Source organism: Gavialis gangeticus, unplaced genomic scaffold (assembly GCF_001723915.1).
Source record: "Gavialis gangeticus isolate Ggan-Ray unplaced genomic scaffold, GavGan_comp1, whole genome shotgun sequence".
NCBI lineage: Eukaryota > Metazoa > Chordata > Crocodylia > Gavialidae > Gavialis > Gavialis gangeticus.
Window position 1 is genome coordinate 107,762,567 of NW_017729024.1, and position 20,928 is coordinate 107,783,494.

Here is a 20,928-nt window from a genome sequence, read left to right on the forward strand (position 1 = left end):
TAAAAAACAAAATGAACTGCCCCCCCCCCCCCAAAAAAAACAAACAAACAACTAATGGACTAGTTCCTTGGTTGGTGTAAAACTGTATTGCTCAGCAGACCCAGATGATGCGATTATTTGCATTGTAGGAATATGAGAATATGGGCCTATCTGTGTATCTGCAACCAAAACTTAAAGCAAAACATTCTTATATGGTTTTGGAAATGAGAAAACCATCACTTAAAATAAAGAACTTTTTCATGTTGGGCCTAGATTTTGCTACAAGAGGGCAATCCATTTCCCCAGTGAAGCATGCATCATAATTGATACCAAGATCAAATTCAATAATGTCAATCTGTGATTTATCCTTTCAAATGAAACACCTAATTCTGGAACCCATACCCACAGTGAGTAGCACTTACACAGTCCAAAGATCCCACTGAGTTTAAAGAGGACTCCTGGAGTATGTACTACTAAAGGTTGGGGGTTAAAGGAAAATGGAAAGAATCTCACCTTCTGCAGAGAAAGACTTCTCCCCCTCAGCTAAGATAGTATTGCTTCCAATAGTATCACCTCCACCTTGGCTGGGGAGAGGAGAGGGTGGTAAAACCTCTCCTACCGGTTTCAATCTGCATTAATTTCTACCTCAATAGCTCCGGAACAGGACCCAAAGTTGCTAAAGACGATCTACCTTGCATATGCCAAGATTCTCAGCCTCCCAAGCAGACACCTATTTAACCCCAGTGGGTGCATCCAGATGAGCAGACATGCACTTTGTGGTGCCTCAAAGGCTTCTGAGGCACTGCAAAATGCATATAGAACATGTGAAAAGGTTCTTTGGCTTGGCAGCGCAGAGCCAAAATTAGATACCAGGAAATCTCAGTATCTAAAAATCATGGTCCAAAAAAAGTAGGACAGTGCAAGTGGCTGTAGCATGCACTGCCTAAAACTGGAACTTGGCTGACCAGAGCCATGCTCCAGCTTCTGCCCAGGTTCCTCATTCCCCGATCCCTTCTGCTGCAGCCCTGGGAAGCACCGCGGACCCTGGATAAGGCTACTGGAGCTAGCCTAGGTGCTGGCCTCAGCCTCCCCTACCCACCTGGGGCAATTTGCCTTGTGCAATAGACTGTATGCAAGGGTATTCCCTAGGGCACAACTATGTGCTGCTGCTATTTGTCCCTGGAGTGCTCATCTGACATGCCCAGTGAGATTACGCAGGTTACACCAACTTTCAATGTGTTCCCATCCATGTGTTTGAACAGGAGTTTCAGAACCACAGCCCTATCTCTTTTCATGTTTTTTTGAGATATGGGTGTCTTCAGAGATACAAGGAATATGCAGGGAAGACAGCTGTATCTGGCTGTGTACTAGAAGAAATAAAGAAAGAAGGCTCAACGTTTGAGCAATTTTGACATGTTTAGAACAGAGCAGAATGGGTATTTAGACAATACAACAGACTGGCAAGATCTGACATAATGCCTGTCATCTCTCCTTATTTTTTGTTTTTCCTAATCATTCTTGCTCCCATTTCTTCTCTTCTGCCCTTTCCTTCTATGCATTCTCTTTTTCTTCTTCACATGTGGTGTTATTTTATTGGCTCATCTTCTACTTTATAGACATTCCTGTGTCATATGGGGCTGCCCAGGTATGCAGAAGACTATATGGTCCTAGAGGAAAGAGTGGGTATGAGGCAGGACCACCCAACTATGAATCGGGATACTACAAAAGCAGAAAGGAGAAGCTTGTGCTTGCAGATTCTTTCCTGTACATAACATCTACTTCCACTGCCAGCTAAATTGGTTTCAGAATAGGTGACTGGGAGGAAAAGGACTTTGAGGGAATCATCCACCATTTGTTTATGTGGGAGTTGCAGGGTGAAGCATGGATCTGGAGTTTTACAGCTTTCCTTACACACAGTGCTCCCCTTCTGTGCCAAGCACCTCGCCCCTTTGCGTAGTCTGTCAGCCTCCAGCTTGGGAATGATTTGACATATCCAAGGAAGATCTCCAACGTTCAGTTAAGGACAGCCACAGTCAGGAACTTGTCGTTTTAAAGTTTCAAGGATGAACCTCAAAGTACGTGTAACTACAGTGGGTGCGTCAGCACGAGACGCTTTACTGCACATTAAACTAATCTAGGAGAGGGCAATTTTTTTGGCTGGTGGCCCACTTAATGCAGTTTGGTGAGCTGTTGAGGGCTGCAATGGTAGCCCCGTCCCTTGACAGGTGCCCTACCCCCTGGTTGCCATCTTGGGACCGGAAGTACCAATCTCTACCTTTGCCACCGGATGTCCCTCCCCTTTCTCCTAGAAGTACTCCTTTTAGGGGGGTGAGGTGCCATCTTGGAACCGGAAAAAACCCAATTCATATTCTAAAATAAAACATCTATTGTAACATATTTTAATTTTATTTCAAAAAATATTTTTGTCCTGATCTATGTGCATTTGCATAGTGCATATAGAGGTGATTGCAAAATAGCTCAAAAAAAAGTATATTGTGTATGGGATGTGTGTGGGTTGTGGTGGGGGTGGGATTTGGGAGGGAGTGGGCCTGTATGTGTGGGGGCATGTAGTGTATGTTAGGGGGCATGTGTATATGTGGGGGGTGGGGTTGTGGGAGGGTGTGGGTGCATTGGGGCTTGTGGGGTGAGGGAGAATGTTGGAGTGTGGGGACCCTTCCACCTTCCCCCACCCATGATGCACAGCTCCCACCACAGGTAGCAGCAGCAGCAGGCCCTTGGGGTGCTTATGTCCCACACTGGCAAATCTGTGCAGTGGCACATGGCTCCAACCAGTTCTGGAAGCTGCATGTGGTGGCAAGAAGCAGAGCCAAGCTGGCCTGCCTCATTCACACAGGGCTCCCTGTATCTCATGTGCAGCTTCCAGGACTTGCACACCACCAAGGAGACCTTGCCTGATAGAGCCAGCTGCCTTCTCTACTCCTTGCTGCCATATGCAGCTCCAGGAACCAGCTGGAGCCACGTGCTGCCAGGCAGCTGCATGTGCACAGGCTATGAGCACCCCAAGGGCCTGTGGCAGGAAGCCAGCTTTGTTTCTCCCCAAAATCTCTGCTCTGTGACAATTTGATTAGGATGGGCCCAGCAGAGGAGACACACCTTTACCTTATCTCTTTAGGTAACCTGAGATGGATACATTCCTGAGTGGGGGAGAAACCTGCTCCCTCTGCCTATGTGACTGGTATCAGCTACCTGGGTGAGGAGCTTCTACCTGGTGGGCTAGAGTCTGTCCGGCAACTTGTGATATATTTCAAATTGGTTGGCCGACAGCCAACAGGTGCTGGCCTCCATTGGACCAGGTGAACGAGGTCACAGGGGCTATATAAATTAAGACTGCCCAGGAGGAGCGGGCAGCAGCCATGCAGGGGACTCAGACTTAGAGAGGAGCTTTACCATCTGAAACTGGTTCTCTCCTCCATAACTCATGAGCTAGGAATGGCCTGCCTACAGAGGGAATCTCCAACAGCCTCGGGATGATGCTTGTGAGTAAGTTACTTAAGATCTGATTAGATATATAGCTGTCAGTAACTCACATGTGTGATCAAAAGGCTACCTCAGCCCGACTGTTTTGCTCTATGGGATTCCTATGTTATTGCTCTATCTTGTACCTGATTTTCACCCTACCCCTGTAATCAATAAAGTTCTCCTTTGTGACCTGTGTAGGAGACTTATTGAGGGGTGGGTCTAAATTGTGCCTAAGAAGCCCCTTACGTCTGCGGACTAAGAGGGACTTTCCTTTTGGGCCCCCGATTTGGGGAAGTGCCCCAAGTGTCTGTACTGGGTCGAGTACCTGTTGGACTATTAGACCTGTGTTTCTCCAAGGACACAGGGCTGAGAGAGTCCCTTCTCAGGGTGGTGGCAACACACGTTACCCCCGGACTCTGTGGTGGGGCTCGACAGCAGGTCTGCCAGGGCTTAGGCACCCCTGGAGAGACATATGGAGTCTGGAAGGTGGACAGGCGCAGTGAGGTGGGTAGCTCAATGCAGGAGTGCCCCCTACTGGCCCACCACAGGGCCCACCACCTGCTGCTGCTGCCACCAGCAGTGGGGGCTTGTGCCATGCGTGTTTGTGTAGAGGGGTTGCCATACTCCCTACCATCCCTTACATGCCACAAGCCAGACACCCAGATCCTGCTCACCCAAGCTCCATGCTCCCACTGCCCTACTGGGAGTGGCAGCTGTCCAGCTCCAGTACAGAGCACGGGATCACAGCCTGACTCAGCAGTGCTGTCTTAGGGTGGTTGCTAGGGCTGTGTGAAATTTTGATGGATGTTTTGTTTCAAACCTGTTTTCATGTGTTTCAAGCTTGAAATAGTGAAATCAAAATGAAACAAAAGGCTTTGAAATAAAACAAGGGCACTCAAAACATTTCAAAAGTTTCAAAATGTTTCGAGTTTCGAAGCCAGGCTTGCTCGCAGCTAAACAGAAACTAAGGAGAGGGAGGGGGAAAAGGACTGCTTTGATATTGACATCTAGGTCCTGGTTCGATTCCCCAGCTCTCTGATCATTTCCCCAGGTCTTCCTGGGGGGTGTGAGCCCCCGATCTGCATGCAGGGTTTCAGCAGGTGCTACTGCAGGCTGAGGCCAGCAGCAGCCACTTAGTGTAGCCCACACTAAGCACCAGGAAGACTGCTTTGATGCCACTGGCCTCAGCCTACAGCACCAGCCTGCTGAAATCCTGTGTGCAGATCAGGGGCCTGTGCCTCCCAAGAAGACCTGGGGAAATGATCAGAGAGCTGGGGGAAGCAATCAGAGACCTGGGGAATCAAACCAGGGGCTGGGACTCAGTTCTCAGTTTGATTCCCCAGCTCCCCCATCTTTCCCCGGCCTCTCTGATTGCTTCCCCAAGCTCTTTCCAGTGGGCACGGGCCCCCAGATGATGCGGGATTACAGCAGGCTGCCACTGCCAGCTGGGGATGGTGGTGGCTCTGGGCTATTTTCCCAGGTGGCTGCAGCAGCCTGCTGAAACCCCGTACACAGATCTAGGGGCCACGCCCCCTGCGAAGAGCTGGAGGAATGATCAGAGAGCTGGGGAAATTGAACCGAGAGCTCCAGCTGACACATGGAGCCGGCCCAGCTCTCGGACAGTGCACGGTACTCTGCCGAGCTGAGCTAAACTAGCACCACAGGGCAGCTGCCACGCAGGTACCAGGAGGGGGGAAAATCCCCGATGCCCCCTACTGCCCAGGGGGTCTTTGCCATGAGCCCTCAAAGGCCCCAATCGCCACTGCCAAAGCTGATGGGTGCAGAGCTTTTCTTTTTTTTTTTTTAAAGCTCTGCACTCAGCAGCTGCAGAGCACATGGATGACAGCATGCTGCCACTGCTGCCTGGGGCTGAGTCTGCCCAGTGCAGCCTGCACTGAGTGCCAGGAAGAACACAGTGCTGGTGCTGGCACTGCCCCAGCTAGCAGCAACAACCTGCTGTCATCCTGCATGCAGATCTGGGGGCCCGCACCACCTGGGAGGGCTGTAGGGCTGTGCCAGACTCCTCCTGGGGGAAGTGGGCCCCCAGATCTGCATGCTGGATGAGAGCATGCTGCTGCTGCTGGCAAATGATATTAGTTTTGCTTTGAACAATTTGAAGTGCAGCTTCACAAAACCCCCCCGCCCCTATCTCCTTGAACTTGGCAGGCTTCATGCCCTCAGAAGAGGCTACCATCCCTGCAATTTTCATCTGAATCAGGCAAGAAATGACAAAGTTATAGGCATTTTCATGGTTCCCCATTATAATCATTAAAATGCATTGAAACAATGTCGAAACAGCAAAACAGTTTTGACAAAACTAAACGGAACAGTGCTTGGAAACAGCAAAATGAAAAACTGTCCCTTCAAAACAGCGAAATAAAACAGTGCTGTTTTGCACAGCCCTAGTGCTTGCCTGTGGCTGAGCAGGAGCAGCACCCTGAGCTCTCCCCTCACTTTGCTTGCTGAGGGGATGGGAAAGTTTTCTGTCCCCATCGCAGTGCTGCAGGGATCGAGAACTCCCCTGTCCTGGCACAGCTCAGCTCCTGAGGGGAGCTGAGCAGTGCCAGGACTGGGGACAGAGTGCTCCCCCATCCTCTCATCAAGCAAAACAGGGGGAAAGCTCAGGGTTCTGCTGCTTCTCAGCCATGGGGCATCACCATCACTGCTGAACTGGACTGTGATTCCAAGCTCCACACAGCTGGGAGCTGTTCCCTGCTCTAGGACAGCTCCCCCCAACTCCCTGGAGCCCAGGCATTACCCCCATGCCCCCTGGCTACTGCAGGGGAGAGGTCTTCAGTGCAGGTCAGGAAGGAACGCAAGCAGTTGGACTTGGCTGAGGGTTCCTCCCAGGAGATGTCTGAATAATTGAAATCACTCATGATGACCATGTCCCATGCACGCGCAGCCTCTGGCAGTTCTTGGGTGAACTCCAGATTGAGTTCCTTCCCCTTGGGGTAATCCCTGATAATCCCTCTGATAATCTCCTGGGGTCCATGACACAGGCAAGGCTGCTCTCATACTGCTCAGCTGTTGGAGGTCCCTGACTCTTCCAGGGATCTATTCTGGGTGCCCCTCAGGTTCCTCTGTGGCCTCCATATCACCCCCTTAATCACAACCCAGTCCTCTGGTAGTTAAATTTAAACACAAATATAAGCAAACTGCTTCCAACCAAAGTTCTCCACTCCACTCTGGGTCGATGCCACACCACAAACCATACTTTTCCCTTGACTGTCTCTACCTAGCTGTCTCAGGTAGCTTGGGGACCTGTTTCCTTCAGCCATCTCTCCCAGAAGCTCCTCTCCCCGCTGCATGCAAGGCCAGACTTTCCCCCTCTGCCTCAGGCCCTGGGTTTGTATGCCTCTAAGCACCGCCCCTTCTGATCATGTGGCTCTCCATCCACACACAGGTGTTTCCCCTTTTCTTAAAAGCCAGCCTGCACTCCTCTGCTGCAGCCCCACATGGCCAGATTAGCCTGCTTCACTCTCCTCTTGAAGTAATGGGAGTCTCTGGCTCTCTGTTACAAATACCATATGCTTCTGTCAGCATCCATGGAGGTGCAGAGCTTGTAAGGCTATTCTCAGTTGCTGCCACATGTGAGGGCTGAATTTGGCCCTGGATTTTCTAGGGTTTTCTTAACACGGTAGCTTTGAATTTGTAGCGCTTCTTCATTTTTTGAGTGGAGGAGTTGATGGAAGAGAGAATATGGGTGAGTGAGTCATAGGCTGTATAGTATTTTTATTTATATTTTATTTTGTATGGAAAAGGCTGCTCATGGAAAACACATTGGCACTCTTGAGGTGCATTATACTAACTGGGCACTAATTGGTTTGTTTTTTGGGCAGCTGATCCTGTGCCAATAAGGCATATGAAATAGTGAGTACAGAGCACACAGAATACAGTTATGGACAGGAGCATATTTTGAGAGGAATTCTGCTTTTATTAACCCCAAAGAAAATAAATGACAAATTTATCTTCTCAAAGTTATGCTGTATGATTCTTGTTGGCATGTCTACAGACACATACATATCAACTAAGTCAAATGAAACAATAGTAAAAATAAGACTATGAAATACAGAAATATATGTAAAGAAACGAAACAAAACTGAAATGTACCTGATCTTTCAACCTACAGAGTAGGTTGTCATCTCCAGTGCTCTCTGATAGTAAGTGTCTTGTCACTGAAGGCTGCCAGATGCTGCTACATATGTATCATGACATTACATTCATGGCTTGGCTTACCCTCTTTACCTGAGTCATTTTAGTTACGGACCTGATCAGGTTTCCATGGATAGAAGCAAACTCAGTCCTGGTAAAACTAAAGGAAGGTGAATTGTTATACTTAGGTTTGCAGCTTACAGTCAAGGAATAAAAGAGAAGTAATAAATAAAACAAGAAATAAAACACTGAATAATATGGCACTTAGTATGACCATTGTTCTAACAGAAAGAGACAACAAGAATAATTCACAATATTATTCTGGTTATTCTGTCAGCATTATTTATTTGAAATATCAATACTTTCCATGATATAGTTTATACATTAAGCGGTAGGGGATTGCCTTTATTTCACATGTTCCAGTACTGAAGTGGCACATCTGAAGCAGCATATTAAACCTCTGAAAGAGTCTGTACAATTTAGATAAATAGAACTCTGGAAAACTAAACTAATAGAACTCTTACAACTGTTACAAAAAGAATGTTGGGAAGCTGGGCACAGCACTGTACACACAAGTTGCAGAAATGGGGGAAGAAAGAAAGAAAGAGAAAGAAAGAAAGAAAGAAAACAAACGTATGGGAACAGTTTTTGTATATACAGCCACAAGTCTTTAATTGCTCAGCACAAAGAAAAATCATTTTTGTTTAGTCCTCATTGAGGGCAGAATATGCACAAATGATGTTCAAAGAACACAAACTTAGACAAACTTAGACAAAAATAAAAGGACTTTTCTGGGGGGGCGTTGTTTTTTTTTGGGGGGGGATGAATCTACTAAGGGCTCTTGGTGCTTTAATGGCACATTTTTGTGCCAGAAACTTCACATAAAGGAGATAACACTTATATGAATTTTATTCCCCATCCTGCCCTTCCTGCTGGCATTGTATTTATCATTTTCAACGTTTATAAAGAGCAGCCACTTTTGGCTTGTAACTCAACTTTGTATTACTGACCTTTTTACTATGGTTCATATTTTATCTGCAGCTGGAATAGGCCTTTAGTTAACAATCCAGAATTTAAACAAGCTGCAGGTCAGCAGCACATACAGTACAATGGTAGTTCACTTTCAGGGAAACCAAAGGGTCTACATCATACTGCCTCTCTGAGAACAGTAATGGATTCTGAGTCACTTTGATCAGAAGACACAATGCTGGTTAGGCAATATTAGACCTGTGTGAACCATATCCTTGGGAAGGGAAAAATGGAATGGCAAGAACTTTTAACTTTTTTTATAAAGAACTAAGACTTAAAAGTAGTACAGTGGTGATGGGCATTATCTTCCCAACACTCCAACTGCTTTCCACTACTTCACTCCAAGTCATCACTCTTGCTTGCTATTTGTTTCCCAACACCATATGAACAACAGCCTGGTCACCATCACAGGCTGACACAGCGTAGCCTGTGAACCTGCATGCTACATTGTGCTGGGTCAGAAGATACCACACATCACCACTACAGAGCATAACAACACATAAATCAAAGATACTCAGTGGGACTGGATGACTCTAACCACTGCAGTTTGCACTTGTGAGCTGTAGTAAGCAGCATTTTGAAAGCAGTGGTATCAATATAACTATGTGGGTCAAGAGATGGTGAAACAGCCATCCTAATGGGGCAAAGGAACCAGAATATCCACATAATTGATGGGGAAGAAGCCTGACTGGCCATGAAGCATCCCTTCATACCAGTTCTCATCAATCTGGTTAGTGAGGGTAATGATATCTCCTTCTTTAAAGCCCAGCTCCCCTTCATTTTCTGGTTCAAAGTCATACAGAGCTCGGCAGCATGGCTGGTCCATGTGAACACCTAAGGAGGGGGAACACAGAGAAAAAAGAGCACTTAGAAATCTAGTAGTTTCATTCTCCTCATACTTGTTGTTACTTGCACATTTGGCCACTTTTTGCAGTGCCTTTGGCACTAACCAGTTGCCTTGGAAGCAGACATCATGACACTTCTAAATTCCCATATGGAAAGCTTTCTTACGGCATCCAAGCATCCTGAAAAAGACTAGCTAAGGCAAGTCCACACTTCAGTGCTGCCAAAGTAGCTATGTCAGTTTGGTCTGTGAGTATTTTTGTTTCTTGAAGCAATATTAATTGGTGTAAGCTGTACCAGCACTGTTTTGCCATTAGAACTGTATCTGTGTTAGGAAGGTTTGCTGGTATGGCAACAGTCCTCCTCTCCTCCTTTTAATGTTACTGTTTCTGAACAGCCTCCCTGAAACCCTGGGTGACTGCATAAACTTTGAATCAGCAGGCAAGGTCTCCTTAAGACATTGGTTTCTAAGGTACTGAGGGTAGACCCTCTTCACTTTTAGGTCAGTCATTCAAATTTGGCTCAGAACAGATGTTATCCAGCATCACTGCCTTCTGACAGCTGTTTCAGTGGTCTATGTGAAATGAGGAAGTAATCTCCAAAAAGAGGGGGAAAAGGAAAAAAAAAAAAAGAAAGAAATGCAGGTGCCTTACAGGATAAAATCCACAACAGCAAGATTAACAGCAATCAACATATTTGGTATATAGGCATGAAAATGGGATTTCATCTTTAGCTCTAACCACATTTCCCCCAGGGCAAGTTCATGCATGTTGGTAGGACTAAATGAGCAAAGACCTACCTACCTCAAGTTGGGATTTTTTGGGACAATAAAGATATTCAGTTTCTATAGAAATCAGTACAGCCCCTTTTTTACATACTATAATTTATGTAAAATTAAAGGCGTTTAGGGTAAATCATGTGGCATTCTGCTTGCTTTTAGACAAGGGATTTGGGAAAGGAAAAGATACAGGAGATGGTCTGTGCTTCAGTGGAAATGACCTTGCCTCATGCTAGCATTACTGAGTCTGAAGATGCAGTTCAGCCTCTCCCTTACCACTAGCCAAAGCTCTGAGGAACAGTAAATATTCTACAGTAAATACTGCAGAATAAAAGAGTTGAGCCCCGAAAGCCAAGAACCAACTCAACACTTCATTCCAGGACTTTCAAACTAGACAGCAACTCTCAGGAGCTGTTCAGTAGGGCCATGTAAAATTTTGCTGGCTGTTTCGACACTGTTTCGACTTGTTTTGAGCTCGAAACAGTGAAATTGAAGCAAAACAAAGCACTTCAAAACAGCCTTAAAACAAAATGAGGGTAGTCGAAATGTTTCAAAAGTTTTGAAACATTTCGAGTTTTAAAGCTGAAGATGGGCTTGCCTGCAGGGACTTGCCTGCAGGGAAACAGAAAGTAAGGATGGGGGGAAGGGGTGGGGAAGGACTGCTGTCATATTGACTATGTAGCTGGCCAGCGACTGTGATCCTGCCATACATTATAGAATTTATATAGGAAGAAAGATAGATTTACATTTGTTTTTATACATTTATACCTTGCAGCACACATACATTAATAAATTTATATAGGAAGAAAGATATATTTGTATATTTTTGTAAAAGCTAGACATTATGAAACACACCATGAAGTGTGGTGGAAAGGCAGGTAACAAGCCTTCAGGGAGGGGCAGAAGAGCAGGTAGAGGTAGAGGTGTAAGTAACCCCCACTCCAAACTGAGATGCAGCCTCTTTCCTCCAACTAGCAGGGATCAGGCTTCCACAAGCAGCAAGGAGAGGGGAGCAGTGCCAGTGCCACAGCCTGTGCCTGAGTCTGTATGCCCCCCAAGAGCCATAACCCCCAGCACCAGCACCATGACAACAACAAGCAGCAGCACCAGCACCAGCGTGAAAGGCTCTTCCACCCCCACTTTACTCCCCATGCTGAGCCTTCCAGTGCCAGAGGAAGAGCTAGATCTGGATCTCAGTGCCCTGGCAAGGGAAATTCCAGGGAAGGAGGAGGAATCAGCTGAGTTTGTTCTCCACACCCCTCAAGTTTAGAACCAGGTCTCCTTCCCCAGAAGGCACTTCAGATGAGTCTGATGTAGAGGTTGTGGAGGCAAGCAGCTCAGCTGAGTCCACTCCTCCTGTTGCTGTGCCTCCGCCTGCTGAGGAGGGGGAAAATACAGCAGCATCCACACATGAACCCACACCCCAGAAGCGAGCTAGCTGTGGATGGCCAGCCCTTCTCCTTAGCTGAGCAGCCAGGGTTCAGGCAGCTCATGGCACTTGTGGCCCCACCCTAGCAAGTGCCCACAAGCACCACCTTCAGCAGGATGGTTGTGACCTCCCTGTATGAGGCATGCAGGGAGTACTTGAGGGAGGAGCTGCACAAGGCAGGTCTGTAGGTGGCCTTGCAATTCACCTTGGACATCTGGAGCAGCCAGGGTGGAGATCACGCCTACCTCTCCCTCACAGGGCACTGGTGTGACCAGTCAGGCCATCGGTGGGCTCTCCTTCAAGCCTAAGTGATGGATGAGTCCTACACAGCAACTGAGATCATGGGGGCCATGAACCACTTGGTGCATGGGTGGCTCATTGGGCAGAGCAAGCTCACCCACTGGTTCATGGCCACCAACAATGGGGCCAATATGGTCAAGGCAGTCCGTGGCGCACAAGTTCCACCTCATTGTCAGGGACACTTTGTAGGGGGACAGGGCTGCCAGTGACAGCACCAGCACCACCAGCAACCTCATTTCTGAAAAAGGAGGAATCAGCTGAGTTTGTGTTCCACACCCCCATGCAGGAAGGTGGTGGGCTACTTCCTCTGGAGCATCAAGGGGGGCAAGATGCTGCAGGACAAACAAGCAGAGCTGAACATCCTGCAGCACAAAATCATTCAGGATGTGGAGACTCAGTGGAACTTCACATACCTAATTCTCAAGAGGCTGATGGAACAACAGAAGGCCATCCATGAGATGGCTTTGCACAGGGAGATTGGGATCAGTGGCCCCCTTAACATAGCTGAGTGGGATACCATCTCCCAGACTTTGCTGGTCCTCAAGCCCTTCCTTGAGTCCACCAAGACCCTCAGTGCTGGTGATGTCTTCCTTAGCCAGGTGATCTCTGTAATTAGGGAACTTCAGAGCCAAATGGAGGGCTTCCAGGGGATCAAGGTTCCTGGCTAGGGCAAGCTGCTGTCACCAGTGAGGCAGCTGAAGGAGGGCATCAGGTAACGGCTTGATCCCTTGCAGTCCAGTAGGGTCCATATGCTGGCCACCATGTGTGACCTGAGGGTGAAGGGCAGCATATATAGCAGTCAAACCCTGAACCAGTGGATGGAGGTGCTGGTGAAGAGAGTCAGGGAGGCAGAATGTTGGAGGTGGGAGGATGTGGAAGAGGGGGATCCATTGTCTCATGCTAGCATGCCAACCACCAGCCAGTCTCCTCCTCCACCATAGGTGCTGCCAATGTGAGGCAAGGGCATGGCTTCCATGGTGGGGTCCAGAGGCACCATCCCCACAACCAAAAAGGTAGCACTCAGGCCTTGGTGGCTACCTATCTTGCTAAGGACATGGAGCCACTACTGTGTGACCTCTTGGCCTACTGGGCAAGCCACAGCCAGATGTGGACGGAACTGGCCACAGTTGCTTGCAGACCCCTGTCCTGTCCACTGACCGGTGTTCCAAGCGAGAGAGTGTTCAGCATTGCTGGGGATATAGTGACACCCCACTGCACCTTCTTGGACCCTGGTTTGGTGGAGCAGCTGGTGTTCCTCAAGGTGAAACTCCCACTGCTGGGATTCCCCAAGGTCCAAGTGCAGATGGAGTGAATGCCACCCTCCTCACTCCATCTGCACCTATTTCCTTTTTAAAAAGCCAGTTAATGCCCCACTCTCAGAGCTGGAGATGGCACTCATACGTCATGAGGGTGGTGCCAGTTTTAAGGTGACATGCCCCCTGCCCTCAGGTGGTGTGACCCTGACCCATATGGCACCACCTGGACCACCCATTGATACCCTCTAGGTTTGATGAGGCTCTTCATTTTTCCTTGAGCATTCTAGTACAAACAGTGATCTCCTAGCTTCATGAACCAAACAGGACCAGAGAATGCCCTTCTCACACCCCAGTGGGTAAACCTTGAACTGGATTTGTGGCAAGGGTCCCCTACCACAAAGAGCTATTCAGCAGCCTTGAGGAGGACTATGCCATCACTCTCTACCACACTGTGCATTGCACACTTGCAGACCTGGTGCAGTGCAATGATGTCCATGATGAAGACAATAATGGAGTTACCCCAATACCTCCTGCTACCAAAATGAACATGGAAGAGTACAAAGATGCCTGCTTGGTGGACTTATTCCCCACCCAGATCCAGACCCTACCTGGGACTCAGAAGATGGGGACAGCATGGACAAGATTCTCATCAAGGAGGTGGAAATGGACAATGCCACACCAGCCACCAGCCACTAGTAAGTTTCAGCAACTCCAAGGGAAAGGATGATTGGTGGCACATTCGGGGGCATGGAACTATGTGGGTAGCTCATAACTTGGGGTGACTCAGGCCTCTGGGTGTGGCAAATGGCTCAGGGTGGGGGTGGCAATGGGTGCAGATTGCTCCCTACCCATGCAATTTACCAGAGGGGTGAGGATCCTGTTCCACACAACAGAGAATGGTGAGAACTGGTGGTACACCTGTGCTTCAGCCATGGCAATTGTGCATAATTCAATGGCCTGGTTACAGATTGACAATCCAATTAAGATGCTCAATAGCCTAGGTTAATTAATTAGTGAACAGTGTCACTGGAAAGCTGACCCCAACCATCCCACCCCGTGACTGCCTTGCATAGCAAGGACAGCTCTGAGTCCCCTTCTAGATGGCCCTGCCTAGCAATGCCTAGCTCTCAGACCACCCCTCCCCTTCCCTCTGTGAACATACCATGCAGATGACAGTGCTTTGGGGGGGGGGGGGAACCTCTCCATATCAGTTACTGCTGGTTGAATTCCATGCACCAATACCTGGGGGTGGGCTCAGTAGAGCTCCTGCCTGCACTTGTGGATTCCAACCCCCAGGGCAGATTTTTGGGACAATAACATACAAAAGTACACAATCCAAGACTTTTTTTTTAGATGCATATGAGCAGGGGCAGAGGGATGGTTGAGGGGGGAAGTCCTGAGAGAAGGGGAAGCGTAGACTAAAATGTAGCAATGTTGCCACCCTGTACCCCTACCATTTGGTATGCCCACTGGCAGTCCCATACACTCCTCTGTAGGTACCAGGCAAAGATGGGTCTGGAACCAGAGAACACTGTTATCTTTCAGCTCCTGGGATGGCAGTCGCTTCTGTCTCCACAGGGATATGGGCACAGCTGAGTGCCAGTCAGGGGAGACATTACAGGGGAAGAGCAATCCTAGTTCAGAGCGTGAACAACTACTGCTTTGACTGCTAGGAGATCTGGCAATAAAGCTGTAACACAGGTGTAGTAAGGTTTCCAGCGCCTCCCACATGTTCCATGGAATTACCAGTCTCAGCAGAGACCCATCATAACAAACGATTCTCTTCCCTTACTCCAGGTCATGTGCTGGCACAAGATCTCACATAAGCAGCAGGGCATATCTTGTGTGACTGCCACCTGCAAGCCCAAAGAACTCCACCTGGCACTGATGCGACACTTGCCAGGGAGATACTTGCCAGAGAAACAGTATCCCGACATAGGGATAGACAAGTTATTGGGAAGAGACTTCATAGCAGGTGATCCCTGCCCACCTGTAAGAACCTCCAGGGAGGAAAGATGCAGGGCAGCAGGTAGCTGAGAGTCAGTAGCTGGGAGAACACTTAGCATGATGAGGTCCACTGCCATCTCAGCGCCTCATGAAAATGACTGTGCAGAGCAAAAAAAAGCATGTTTCTCCTCTTAGTATCTTAGAACTTTGCAACAACTTCAAGGTCTGTTCTACTGTTGGTGCACTGCTGTTGGTACAGCTATCAGTGTTTGAATGGAAATTCAGAGTTCACACACAGATTATCTGTTGACTTTGGAAACAATCTCCAGGCCATTTTTTATTTTTTTACTCTTCAGATTTCACCCCAGTGCAAGAGAGCTCAAGAGACTCCAACACTGATGCTACCCCAAGGCCACAAAGAGACACTTCCACACCAGTAACTGAAAATGTCACCACCAAAATCAAATACTGGAAGAGTCTTCTTTATACCAAATCACTACTTGCTGCCAATGTGTACTGGCAGGACTGGTCAGAGGAGCTGCTGAGAACTCTTCAGCAGACTTCTGTGACACAGGACTTCCACTTCCTGGTACATAGACTGTCAAGGGTCCAGGCCCTCCAGCCCCTGTGTCCCTCCAATCCACCATGGAACCATGCAGGTCCTTCCAGGGCAGAGTGGTTATGATTGCAGAGTATGTATGCAACATTGCAGAGAGGCAACAGGCATCTCAGACTACCTCACTCAGCCAGAGGCAATGGTACCACCCTCACACCAGCACAGGCTACCATGGAGACTGGCTGCCTCCTCCTGCCCTTACTCACCTTTCCCTGGCCAGTAACTGCTGCCAGATGATCAGTGTGAATGTGGAGAGGTTGTCCAGGTGTGCCATGTACTTATCTCCCCAGAAACCAGTTGCCCTCAGTAGCCAGAACCTTGCACCCCCCCAGCGTGGCTGGATGCCAAACAGGGAGTGGAGACCTGAGTGTCAGGTCTGCTAAATGCCCTAATAGGGGTGGTCCTTCCCTTCCCTGGAGCAATAAGAGAGGCTATCACTCTCCCAAGTGCCTTCCCCCAGCAGAAAGGGGGCAGTGCCACAAAAAGGCACCTGAGCTTTGATGATGAGATGGGGAGATGGTCCCTGGTGCTATCTGCCTCCAGCCAATTCAGCAAGGTGGAACTGGGCCTGTCCATGGAAATGTGGCTATCAAGCTCCTTGGGGCCATCTGGCTCACCCTGGAGGGCATGCCTCCATGCCACAGCACTCCCAGACAGCAAGGAGACCAGTAGACAGCAAGGGACCCAAAACCACCTGACAGCATACTTAACGCAATTGCATATTTAATGCAGTTTGCAGTGTTGAGTTTTAAACTCAGCAAATCTGCTTGTGAAAAGGCCTTTGTTTTCAAATGTTTATCTCATATTTATTTTAAGAAATAAAGCTTGTACAATTATGAAATGTATTCCTCTGCACTTCTTGTCCAGTTCTTAACTTGAGTTGTTCATAACCTTGACCCACCCAACAACCTGTACGTCAGTTTCCCCCTCCCAACCAGCCCTCATGAATTCTCAGTGCAGGATCGCATACTCTAGTTTCCCACCCCAAGGCCCCCTTCCCCAGTCCCAAACAACAGGGGGTGTCAAGCCCAACAGGTAGCATGAAAGATGTTTACTGAGATGTTCCAGAGAAGCAGATCACTGAAAAGGTGCAGTGCAAATGAAGGGGTCACTATCACTTAAAGATCTTCTGCACTCTCTCCTGCCTGACAAAATCTTGTCCCAGAAAGTTGTCAAGTCAAGGCTTCCCTCATCAGAACTGGTTTGTCAATGGCTCTCCCTAGGATGCTTGACTGGGAGTGCCACTTCAGCCCATTCACCATCCAAAGTGCCAGGGGCTTCCCCAACCATGGGTCCATATACAGCCATTCTGGTGTCCTGGAAGGCTTTACCCTTTGCCTCAAATATTGTGTGGAAAATGTAGATAGTGGACTTGAAACTGGGAATGTTCTACAGCTCAAGTTCAAGACAAATCCCTAGGGACCTCCAGCATGCTGTTAGGTGCCCAAAGGTACACTCCACCACCATCCAGCAGCTGTTCAGCTGGTAACTGAAGAACCCCTTCCTGGGGTCAAGTCACCTGGTGTATAGCTTTCAATGGCTGGGGGTGCAGTGGCTAAGCCACATCCCAGATAATCAAGAGAGGGAACAGTTCATGGTGCTCTCACCAAATACATGATGGGAGTGCCAGGGAAGAACTCCCCCATCATCCTCCCCCCCACACACACACACACTCCATCATCTGTGGGAAAGTAGAGTTCCTGAATCATATACCCATCACAAACACCTAACATGGATGTTAGTGAAGCACTTCCAGTGGTTTAAAACTGCCTGGAGTATAACAGAAAAGAACCTTTTAAGGTTTATTTAATCTGAGGTGCAGTATGAGGAGCAAAGAATGGGTATACTTCTTCCCATTGATGGTTGCCATGCAGTTCTGGAAGCCCATCTGTTCAAACTTGGTGATGACCACCTACAGGTCCCCAAGGTGGATGAATCAGGGCCCCAGCTCCTGAAGTATGGTATTGCACACCTCATGCACAGGTGTCATTGCTGTTTTCTCCCCCACACTGAACTTGTTGGTGTTGTAATGAATGCTGTTAGTGTATACCAGGGGTGGGCAATTATTTTAGGTGGAGAGCCGCTTACCAAGTTTTGGCAATCTGTCAAGGGCTGCAAGGCTACCCCTACCCTTGATAGGTGCCCAACCCCCTGGCTGCCATCTTGGGACCAGAAGTCCTGCTGCCTAACCCCTGACCTTTGCCACCAGAAGTCCTTCCCCTTGCTGCCTCCCGCCCCATCAGAAACAAGGCCAAGGTGGCAGAAAGGAGAGGCAGGCAGGGGCTCTATGGAGTCAGATTGGTCTGCACCAGCAGGCAGAGGGGGGAGCACCTGGCAGCCTGAGCCCCATGCTCCGGCCACACCACCTGGGCCCCTGCCATCATTGGCCCCAGTGCAACAGCGTGGGTCCCGTGCTCCCATCCAGCTGTTCTGCACTCCCATATGCCCACTGCTACTCCCCCACCACCTGTCACTGCCATTTCCCTGCTTTCCTGCCTGCTGCACCCACACCTTTCCACCACCCACCCACTGCTCTGGCACCATGCGGTTCCTGGCTGCAGAGCCAGGACCACAGGAGCTAGCCTGGCCTGGCCCCAAGGACTGGGGTGATCACCCACAGTCTTGCCCTACCTTCCCCCTACCCAGCATTCTTATCTGAATTTCTGTCTCTGGTGGAGGGAGGCAGGAACAGCCCCAGGGTCCCAGGCCAGAAGCCTCTGCTAAGCAGAGGCTTCTGGAAGGGGAAGTGGGGGGATGGGATTGGGTAGGGTGAGGCAGGCCTTGCTGCTGCAGCTGGTGGGACCTGCCACCAGCTCCGCCTGGGTCTTACTGCCCCCGGTGCTTTGTCATCCCCTTGGGTTCTACTGTCCCTGCTGCTCTGTCATCATTGACAGACAGCCAGGGGCAGATAAATATTAATTTTCTAAATTGTTTAGGGGTCCTGCAGGCCAGATAAGATCCAGGCAGGCCAGATCTGGCCTGCATGCCATATTCTGCTCACCCCTGGTGTATACCAACTTCTAAATCACCAGGGCCATGTGTCTCTCAAAAGACATGGGGCACTGAAGCCCAATGCCATTAAGCTACAGCAGGGGGAAAAAGCTTTGTGCAAACGCCCATGAATGTGTCACAGGACATCCTAAAGTTCTTCTGCCACTTCTCAAATGACAATGAGCTGCTCCCACCAGTAGTGCCCAGCAGCACTTGTGCAGTGTTGGTGTTGTGCCTCCTGTAAATGGGTCAGTATCATGGTCCTCAAAGTAGTGCCCCATCAGGGCTAGGACCTGATGTCCCTGAAGCAGGGTGCCTGTTTATTACAGCGGCCAGAGCAAGGATTTGCTTGGCTTCCCCACTTTCCATCTCCAGGGAGCCATTGGAGATCTGATACCAGCTGGGACTGTCAGTCAAGGAAGGATTGGAGAAGACATGCCTGGCCAAGGCAGGATTGGAATTCACACCCTCAGTGAGACAGTCAGAAAACCAACACTTTCCTTAGCTCATCTGTTTTCAGCCACTGTCAGAAATAGGTGGAAAAGGCACACCAGCAAAGCATGCCAGCACACTTGCTTACTGGTCCTCTAGTGGCAAAGTACAAGATATGTATATTAGAGATGGTTGTAAACATTATAATGTGACTGCTTAGAACATGTTCTAACTTTAAGACCACATAACATTGCATAGGTTCAGCATGTACCATATGTCCTATGTGACTAGACCCAAAGAAATCAGTGTTTGCGGTACTCAGAATAAAAGGTTCAGACAGCAAATGACCTTTCTTTTTTCTTTTACCTGGTGGTTTTGGTGTGCCAGCATGAGAGATCCCTCCATTGTGCTGGGTATTATCTCCACTTGAAAAGTCCAGGCTCATGCGAGGTTTTGGCTGATACTCCCTTTTGGGCTGAGACGATGCATCTTTTATTCTACCAAAGAAAGTTAAGTATGTAAAAACTATTGTTGTCAGCAGACCACACACACCACAAGTAGTGAAAGAAGGAAGTTTTCTTCCATTTGCTGCCAAGGCCAAAATTCATGCACACAAATAGGCTGGATTAAAAGTTTGGTATTTGGCTGTGCAAAGCTTTGGATCACAATTCAGATTCAGAGATGATTCAGATGATTTGGAGGCTGAATCTATTAATCCAAATCAAACTGCTGGAAGCTTTAGGCTTTCTGAATTCATTCGGAGCTTCCAAATAGATTTGGAAAAGATTCAGTGATTCGGCGATTCGGCCATAGGGTATAATGGGAAATCAATGAAATATCTATAACTTTATTGTCTTTTGGCTGGTTCAGATGAATCTTGCAGGGTGGTAGCTTCTGCTGAGAGCATGACACACGCCAAGATTCAAGAAGATAGGTGCAGGGGTTTCTGGGAAACTGCGCCTCAAACTGCTGACAAGCAAAACTCATGACATAGGTGACAGTGTGTGTGTGTGTTAAGGCACGGGGCAGGGGGTGTGGTGAAAACTACAGGGATGGTAGCCACTGATGAGGCCACAAAGCCGGCCAATTTTCAAGGAGATAGGTGCAAGGGTTTGGGAGAAACTGTACCTCAAGCTGCAGACAAGCAAAACCTCAAATGCCTCTACACAAATGCTCGTAGTATGGGAAACAAGCAGGAGGAACTTACCCTCCTGCTAGCTGACACCAACCCAGACATAGTGGGGATCACTGAAACGTGGTGGGACCCAACACATGACTGGGCGGTGAATGTAAAGGGCTATAGGTTGTACAGGAGGGATAGGATAGGAAGGAAAGGTGAGGGCGTGGCACTCTACATTAAGGAGGAGTACACATCCTCGTCAATTAACAAAGAATCAGAGGAGGGGCACTCTGAAGTGCTTTGGGTTAGAATACAAGGCAGTCGAGGGGAAAGAGGCTTAACAGTGGGGGTCTACTACAGACCTCCCAACCAAGGGGAACAGCTCGACCAGGAATTCTTCAGTCAGCTCACGGAGGTAGTGAAGCCAAAGGATGTGGTCATCATGGGGGACCTGAACTTTCCAGACATCTGCTGGGAAGAGCAGTCAGCCAGGTCTGACTGCTCACGTAAGTTCCTAGCCAGAATGCAGGACCTCCATCTAACCCAGGAGGTGCACAGCCCCACCAGGGGAGA

General features: G+C 48.6%; 1 protein-coding gene across 4 annotated transcripts in view; it reads right to left on the reverse strand.

Annotated features, from left to right (window-relative positions):
* Positions 1–7,939: 7,939 nt before the first annotated feature.
* The window catches only part of SH3GL2 (SH3 domain containing GRB2 like 2, endophilin A1), a 298,586-nt gene continuing 285,597 nt past the window's right edge, over positions 7,940–20,928 (reverse strand). For all 4 annotated transcript variants that reach the window (XM_019517537.1, XM_019517539.1, XM_019517540.1 and 1 more), the window contains 2 exons: positions 19,602–19,732; positions 7,940–9,477 (listed from right to left, as the gene is read on the reverse strand). In XM_019517537.1, the coding sequence (XP_019373082.1) occupies positions 9,278–9,477; positions 19,602–19,732 (331 nt within the window). In that variant the 3' untranslated portion in view covers positions 7,940–9,277. The remainder of the gene's footprint in view (positions 9,478–19,601; positions 19,733–20,928) is intronic.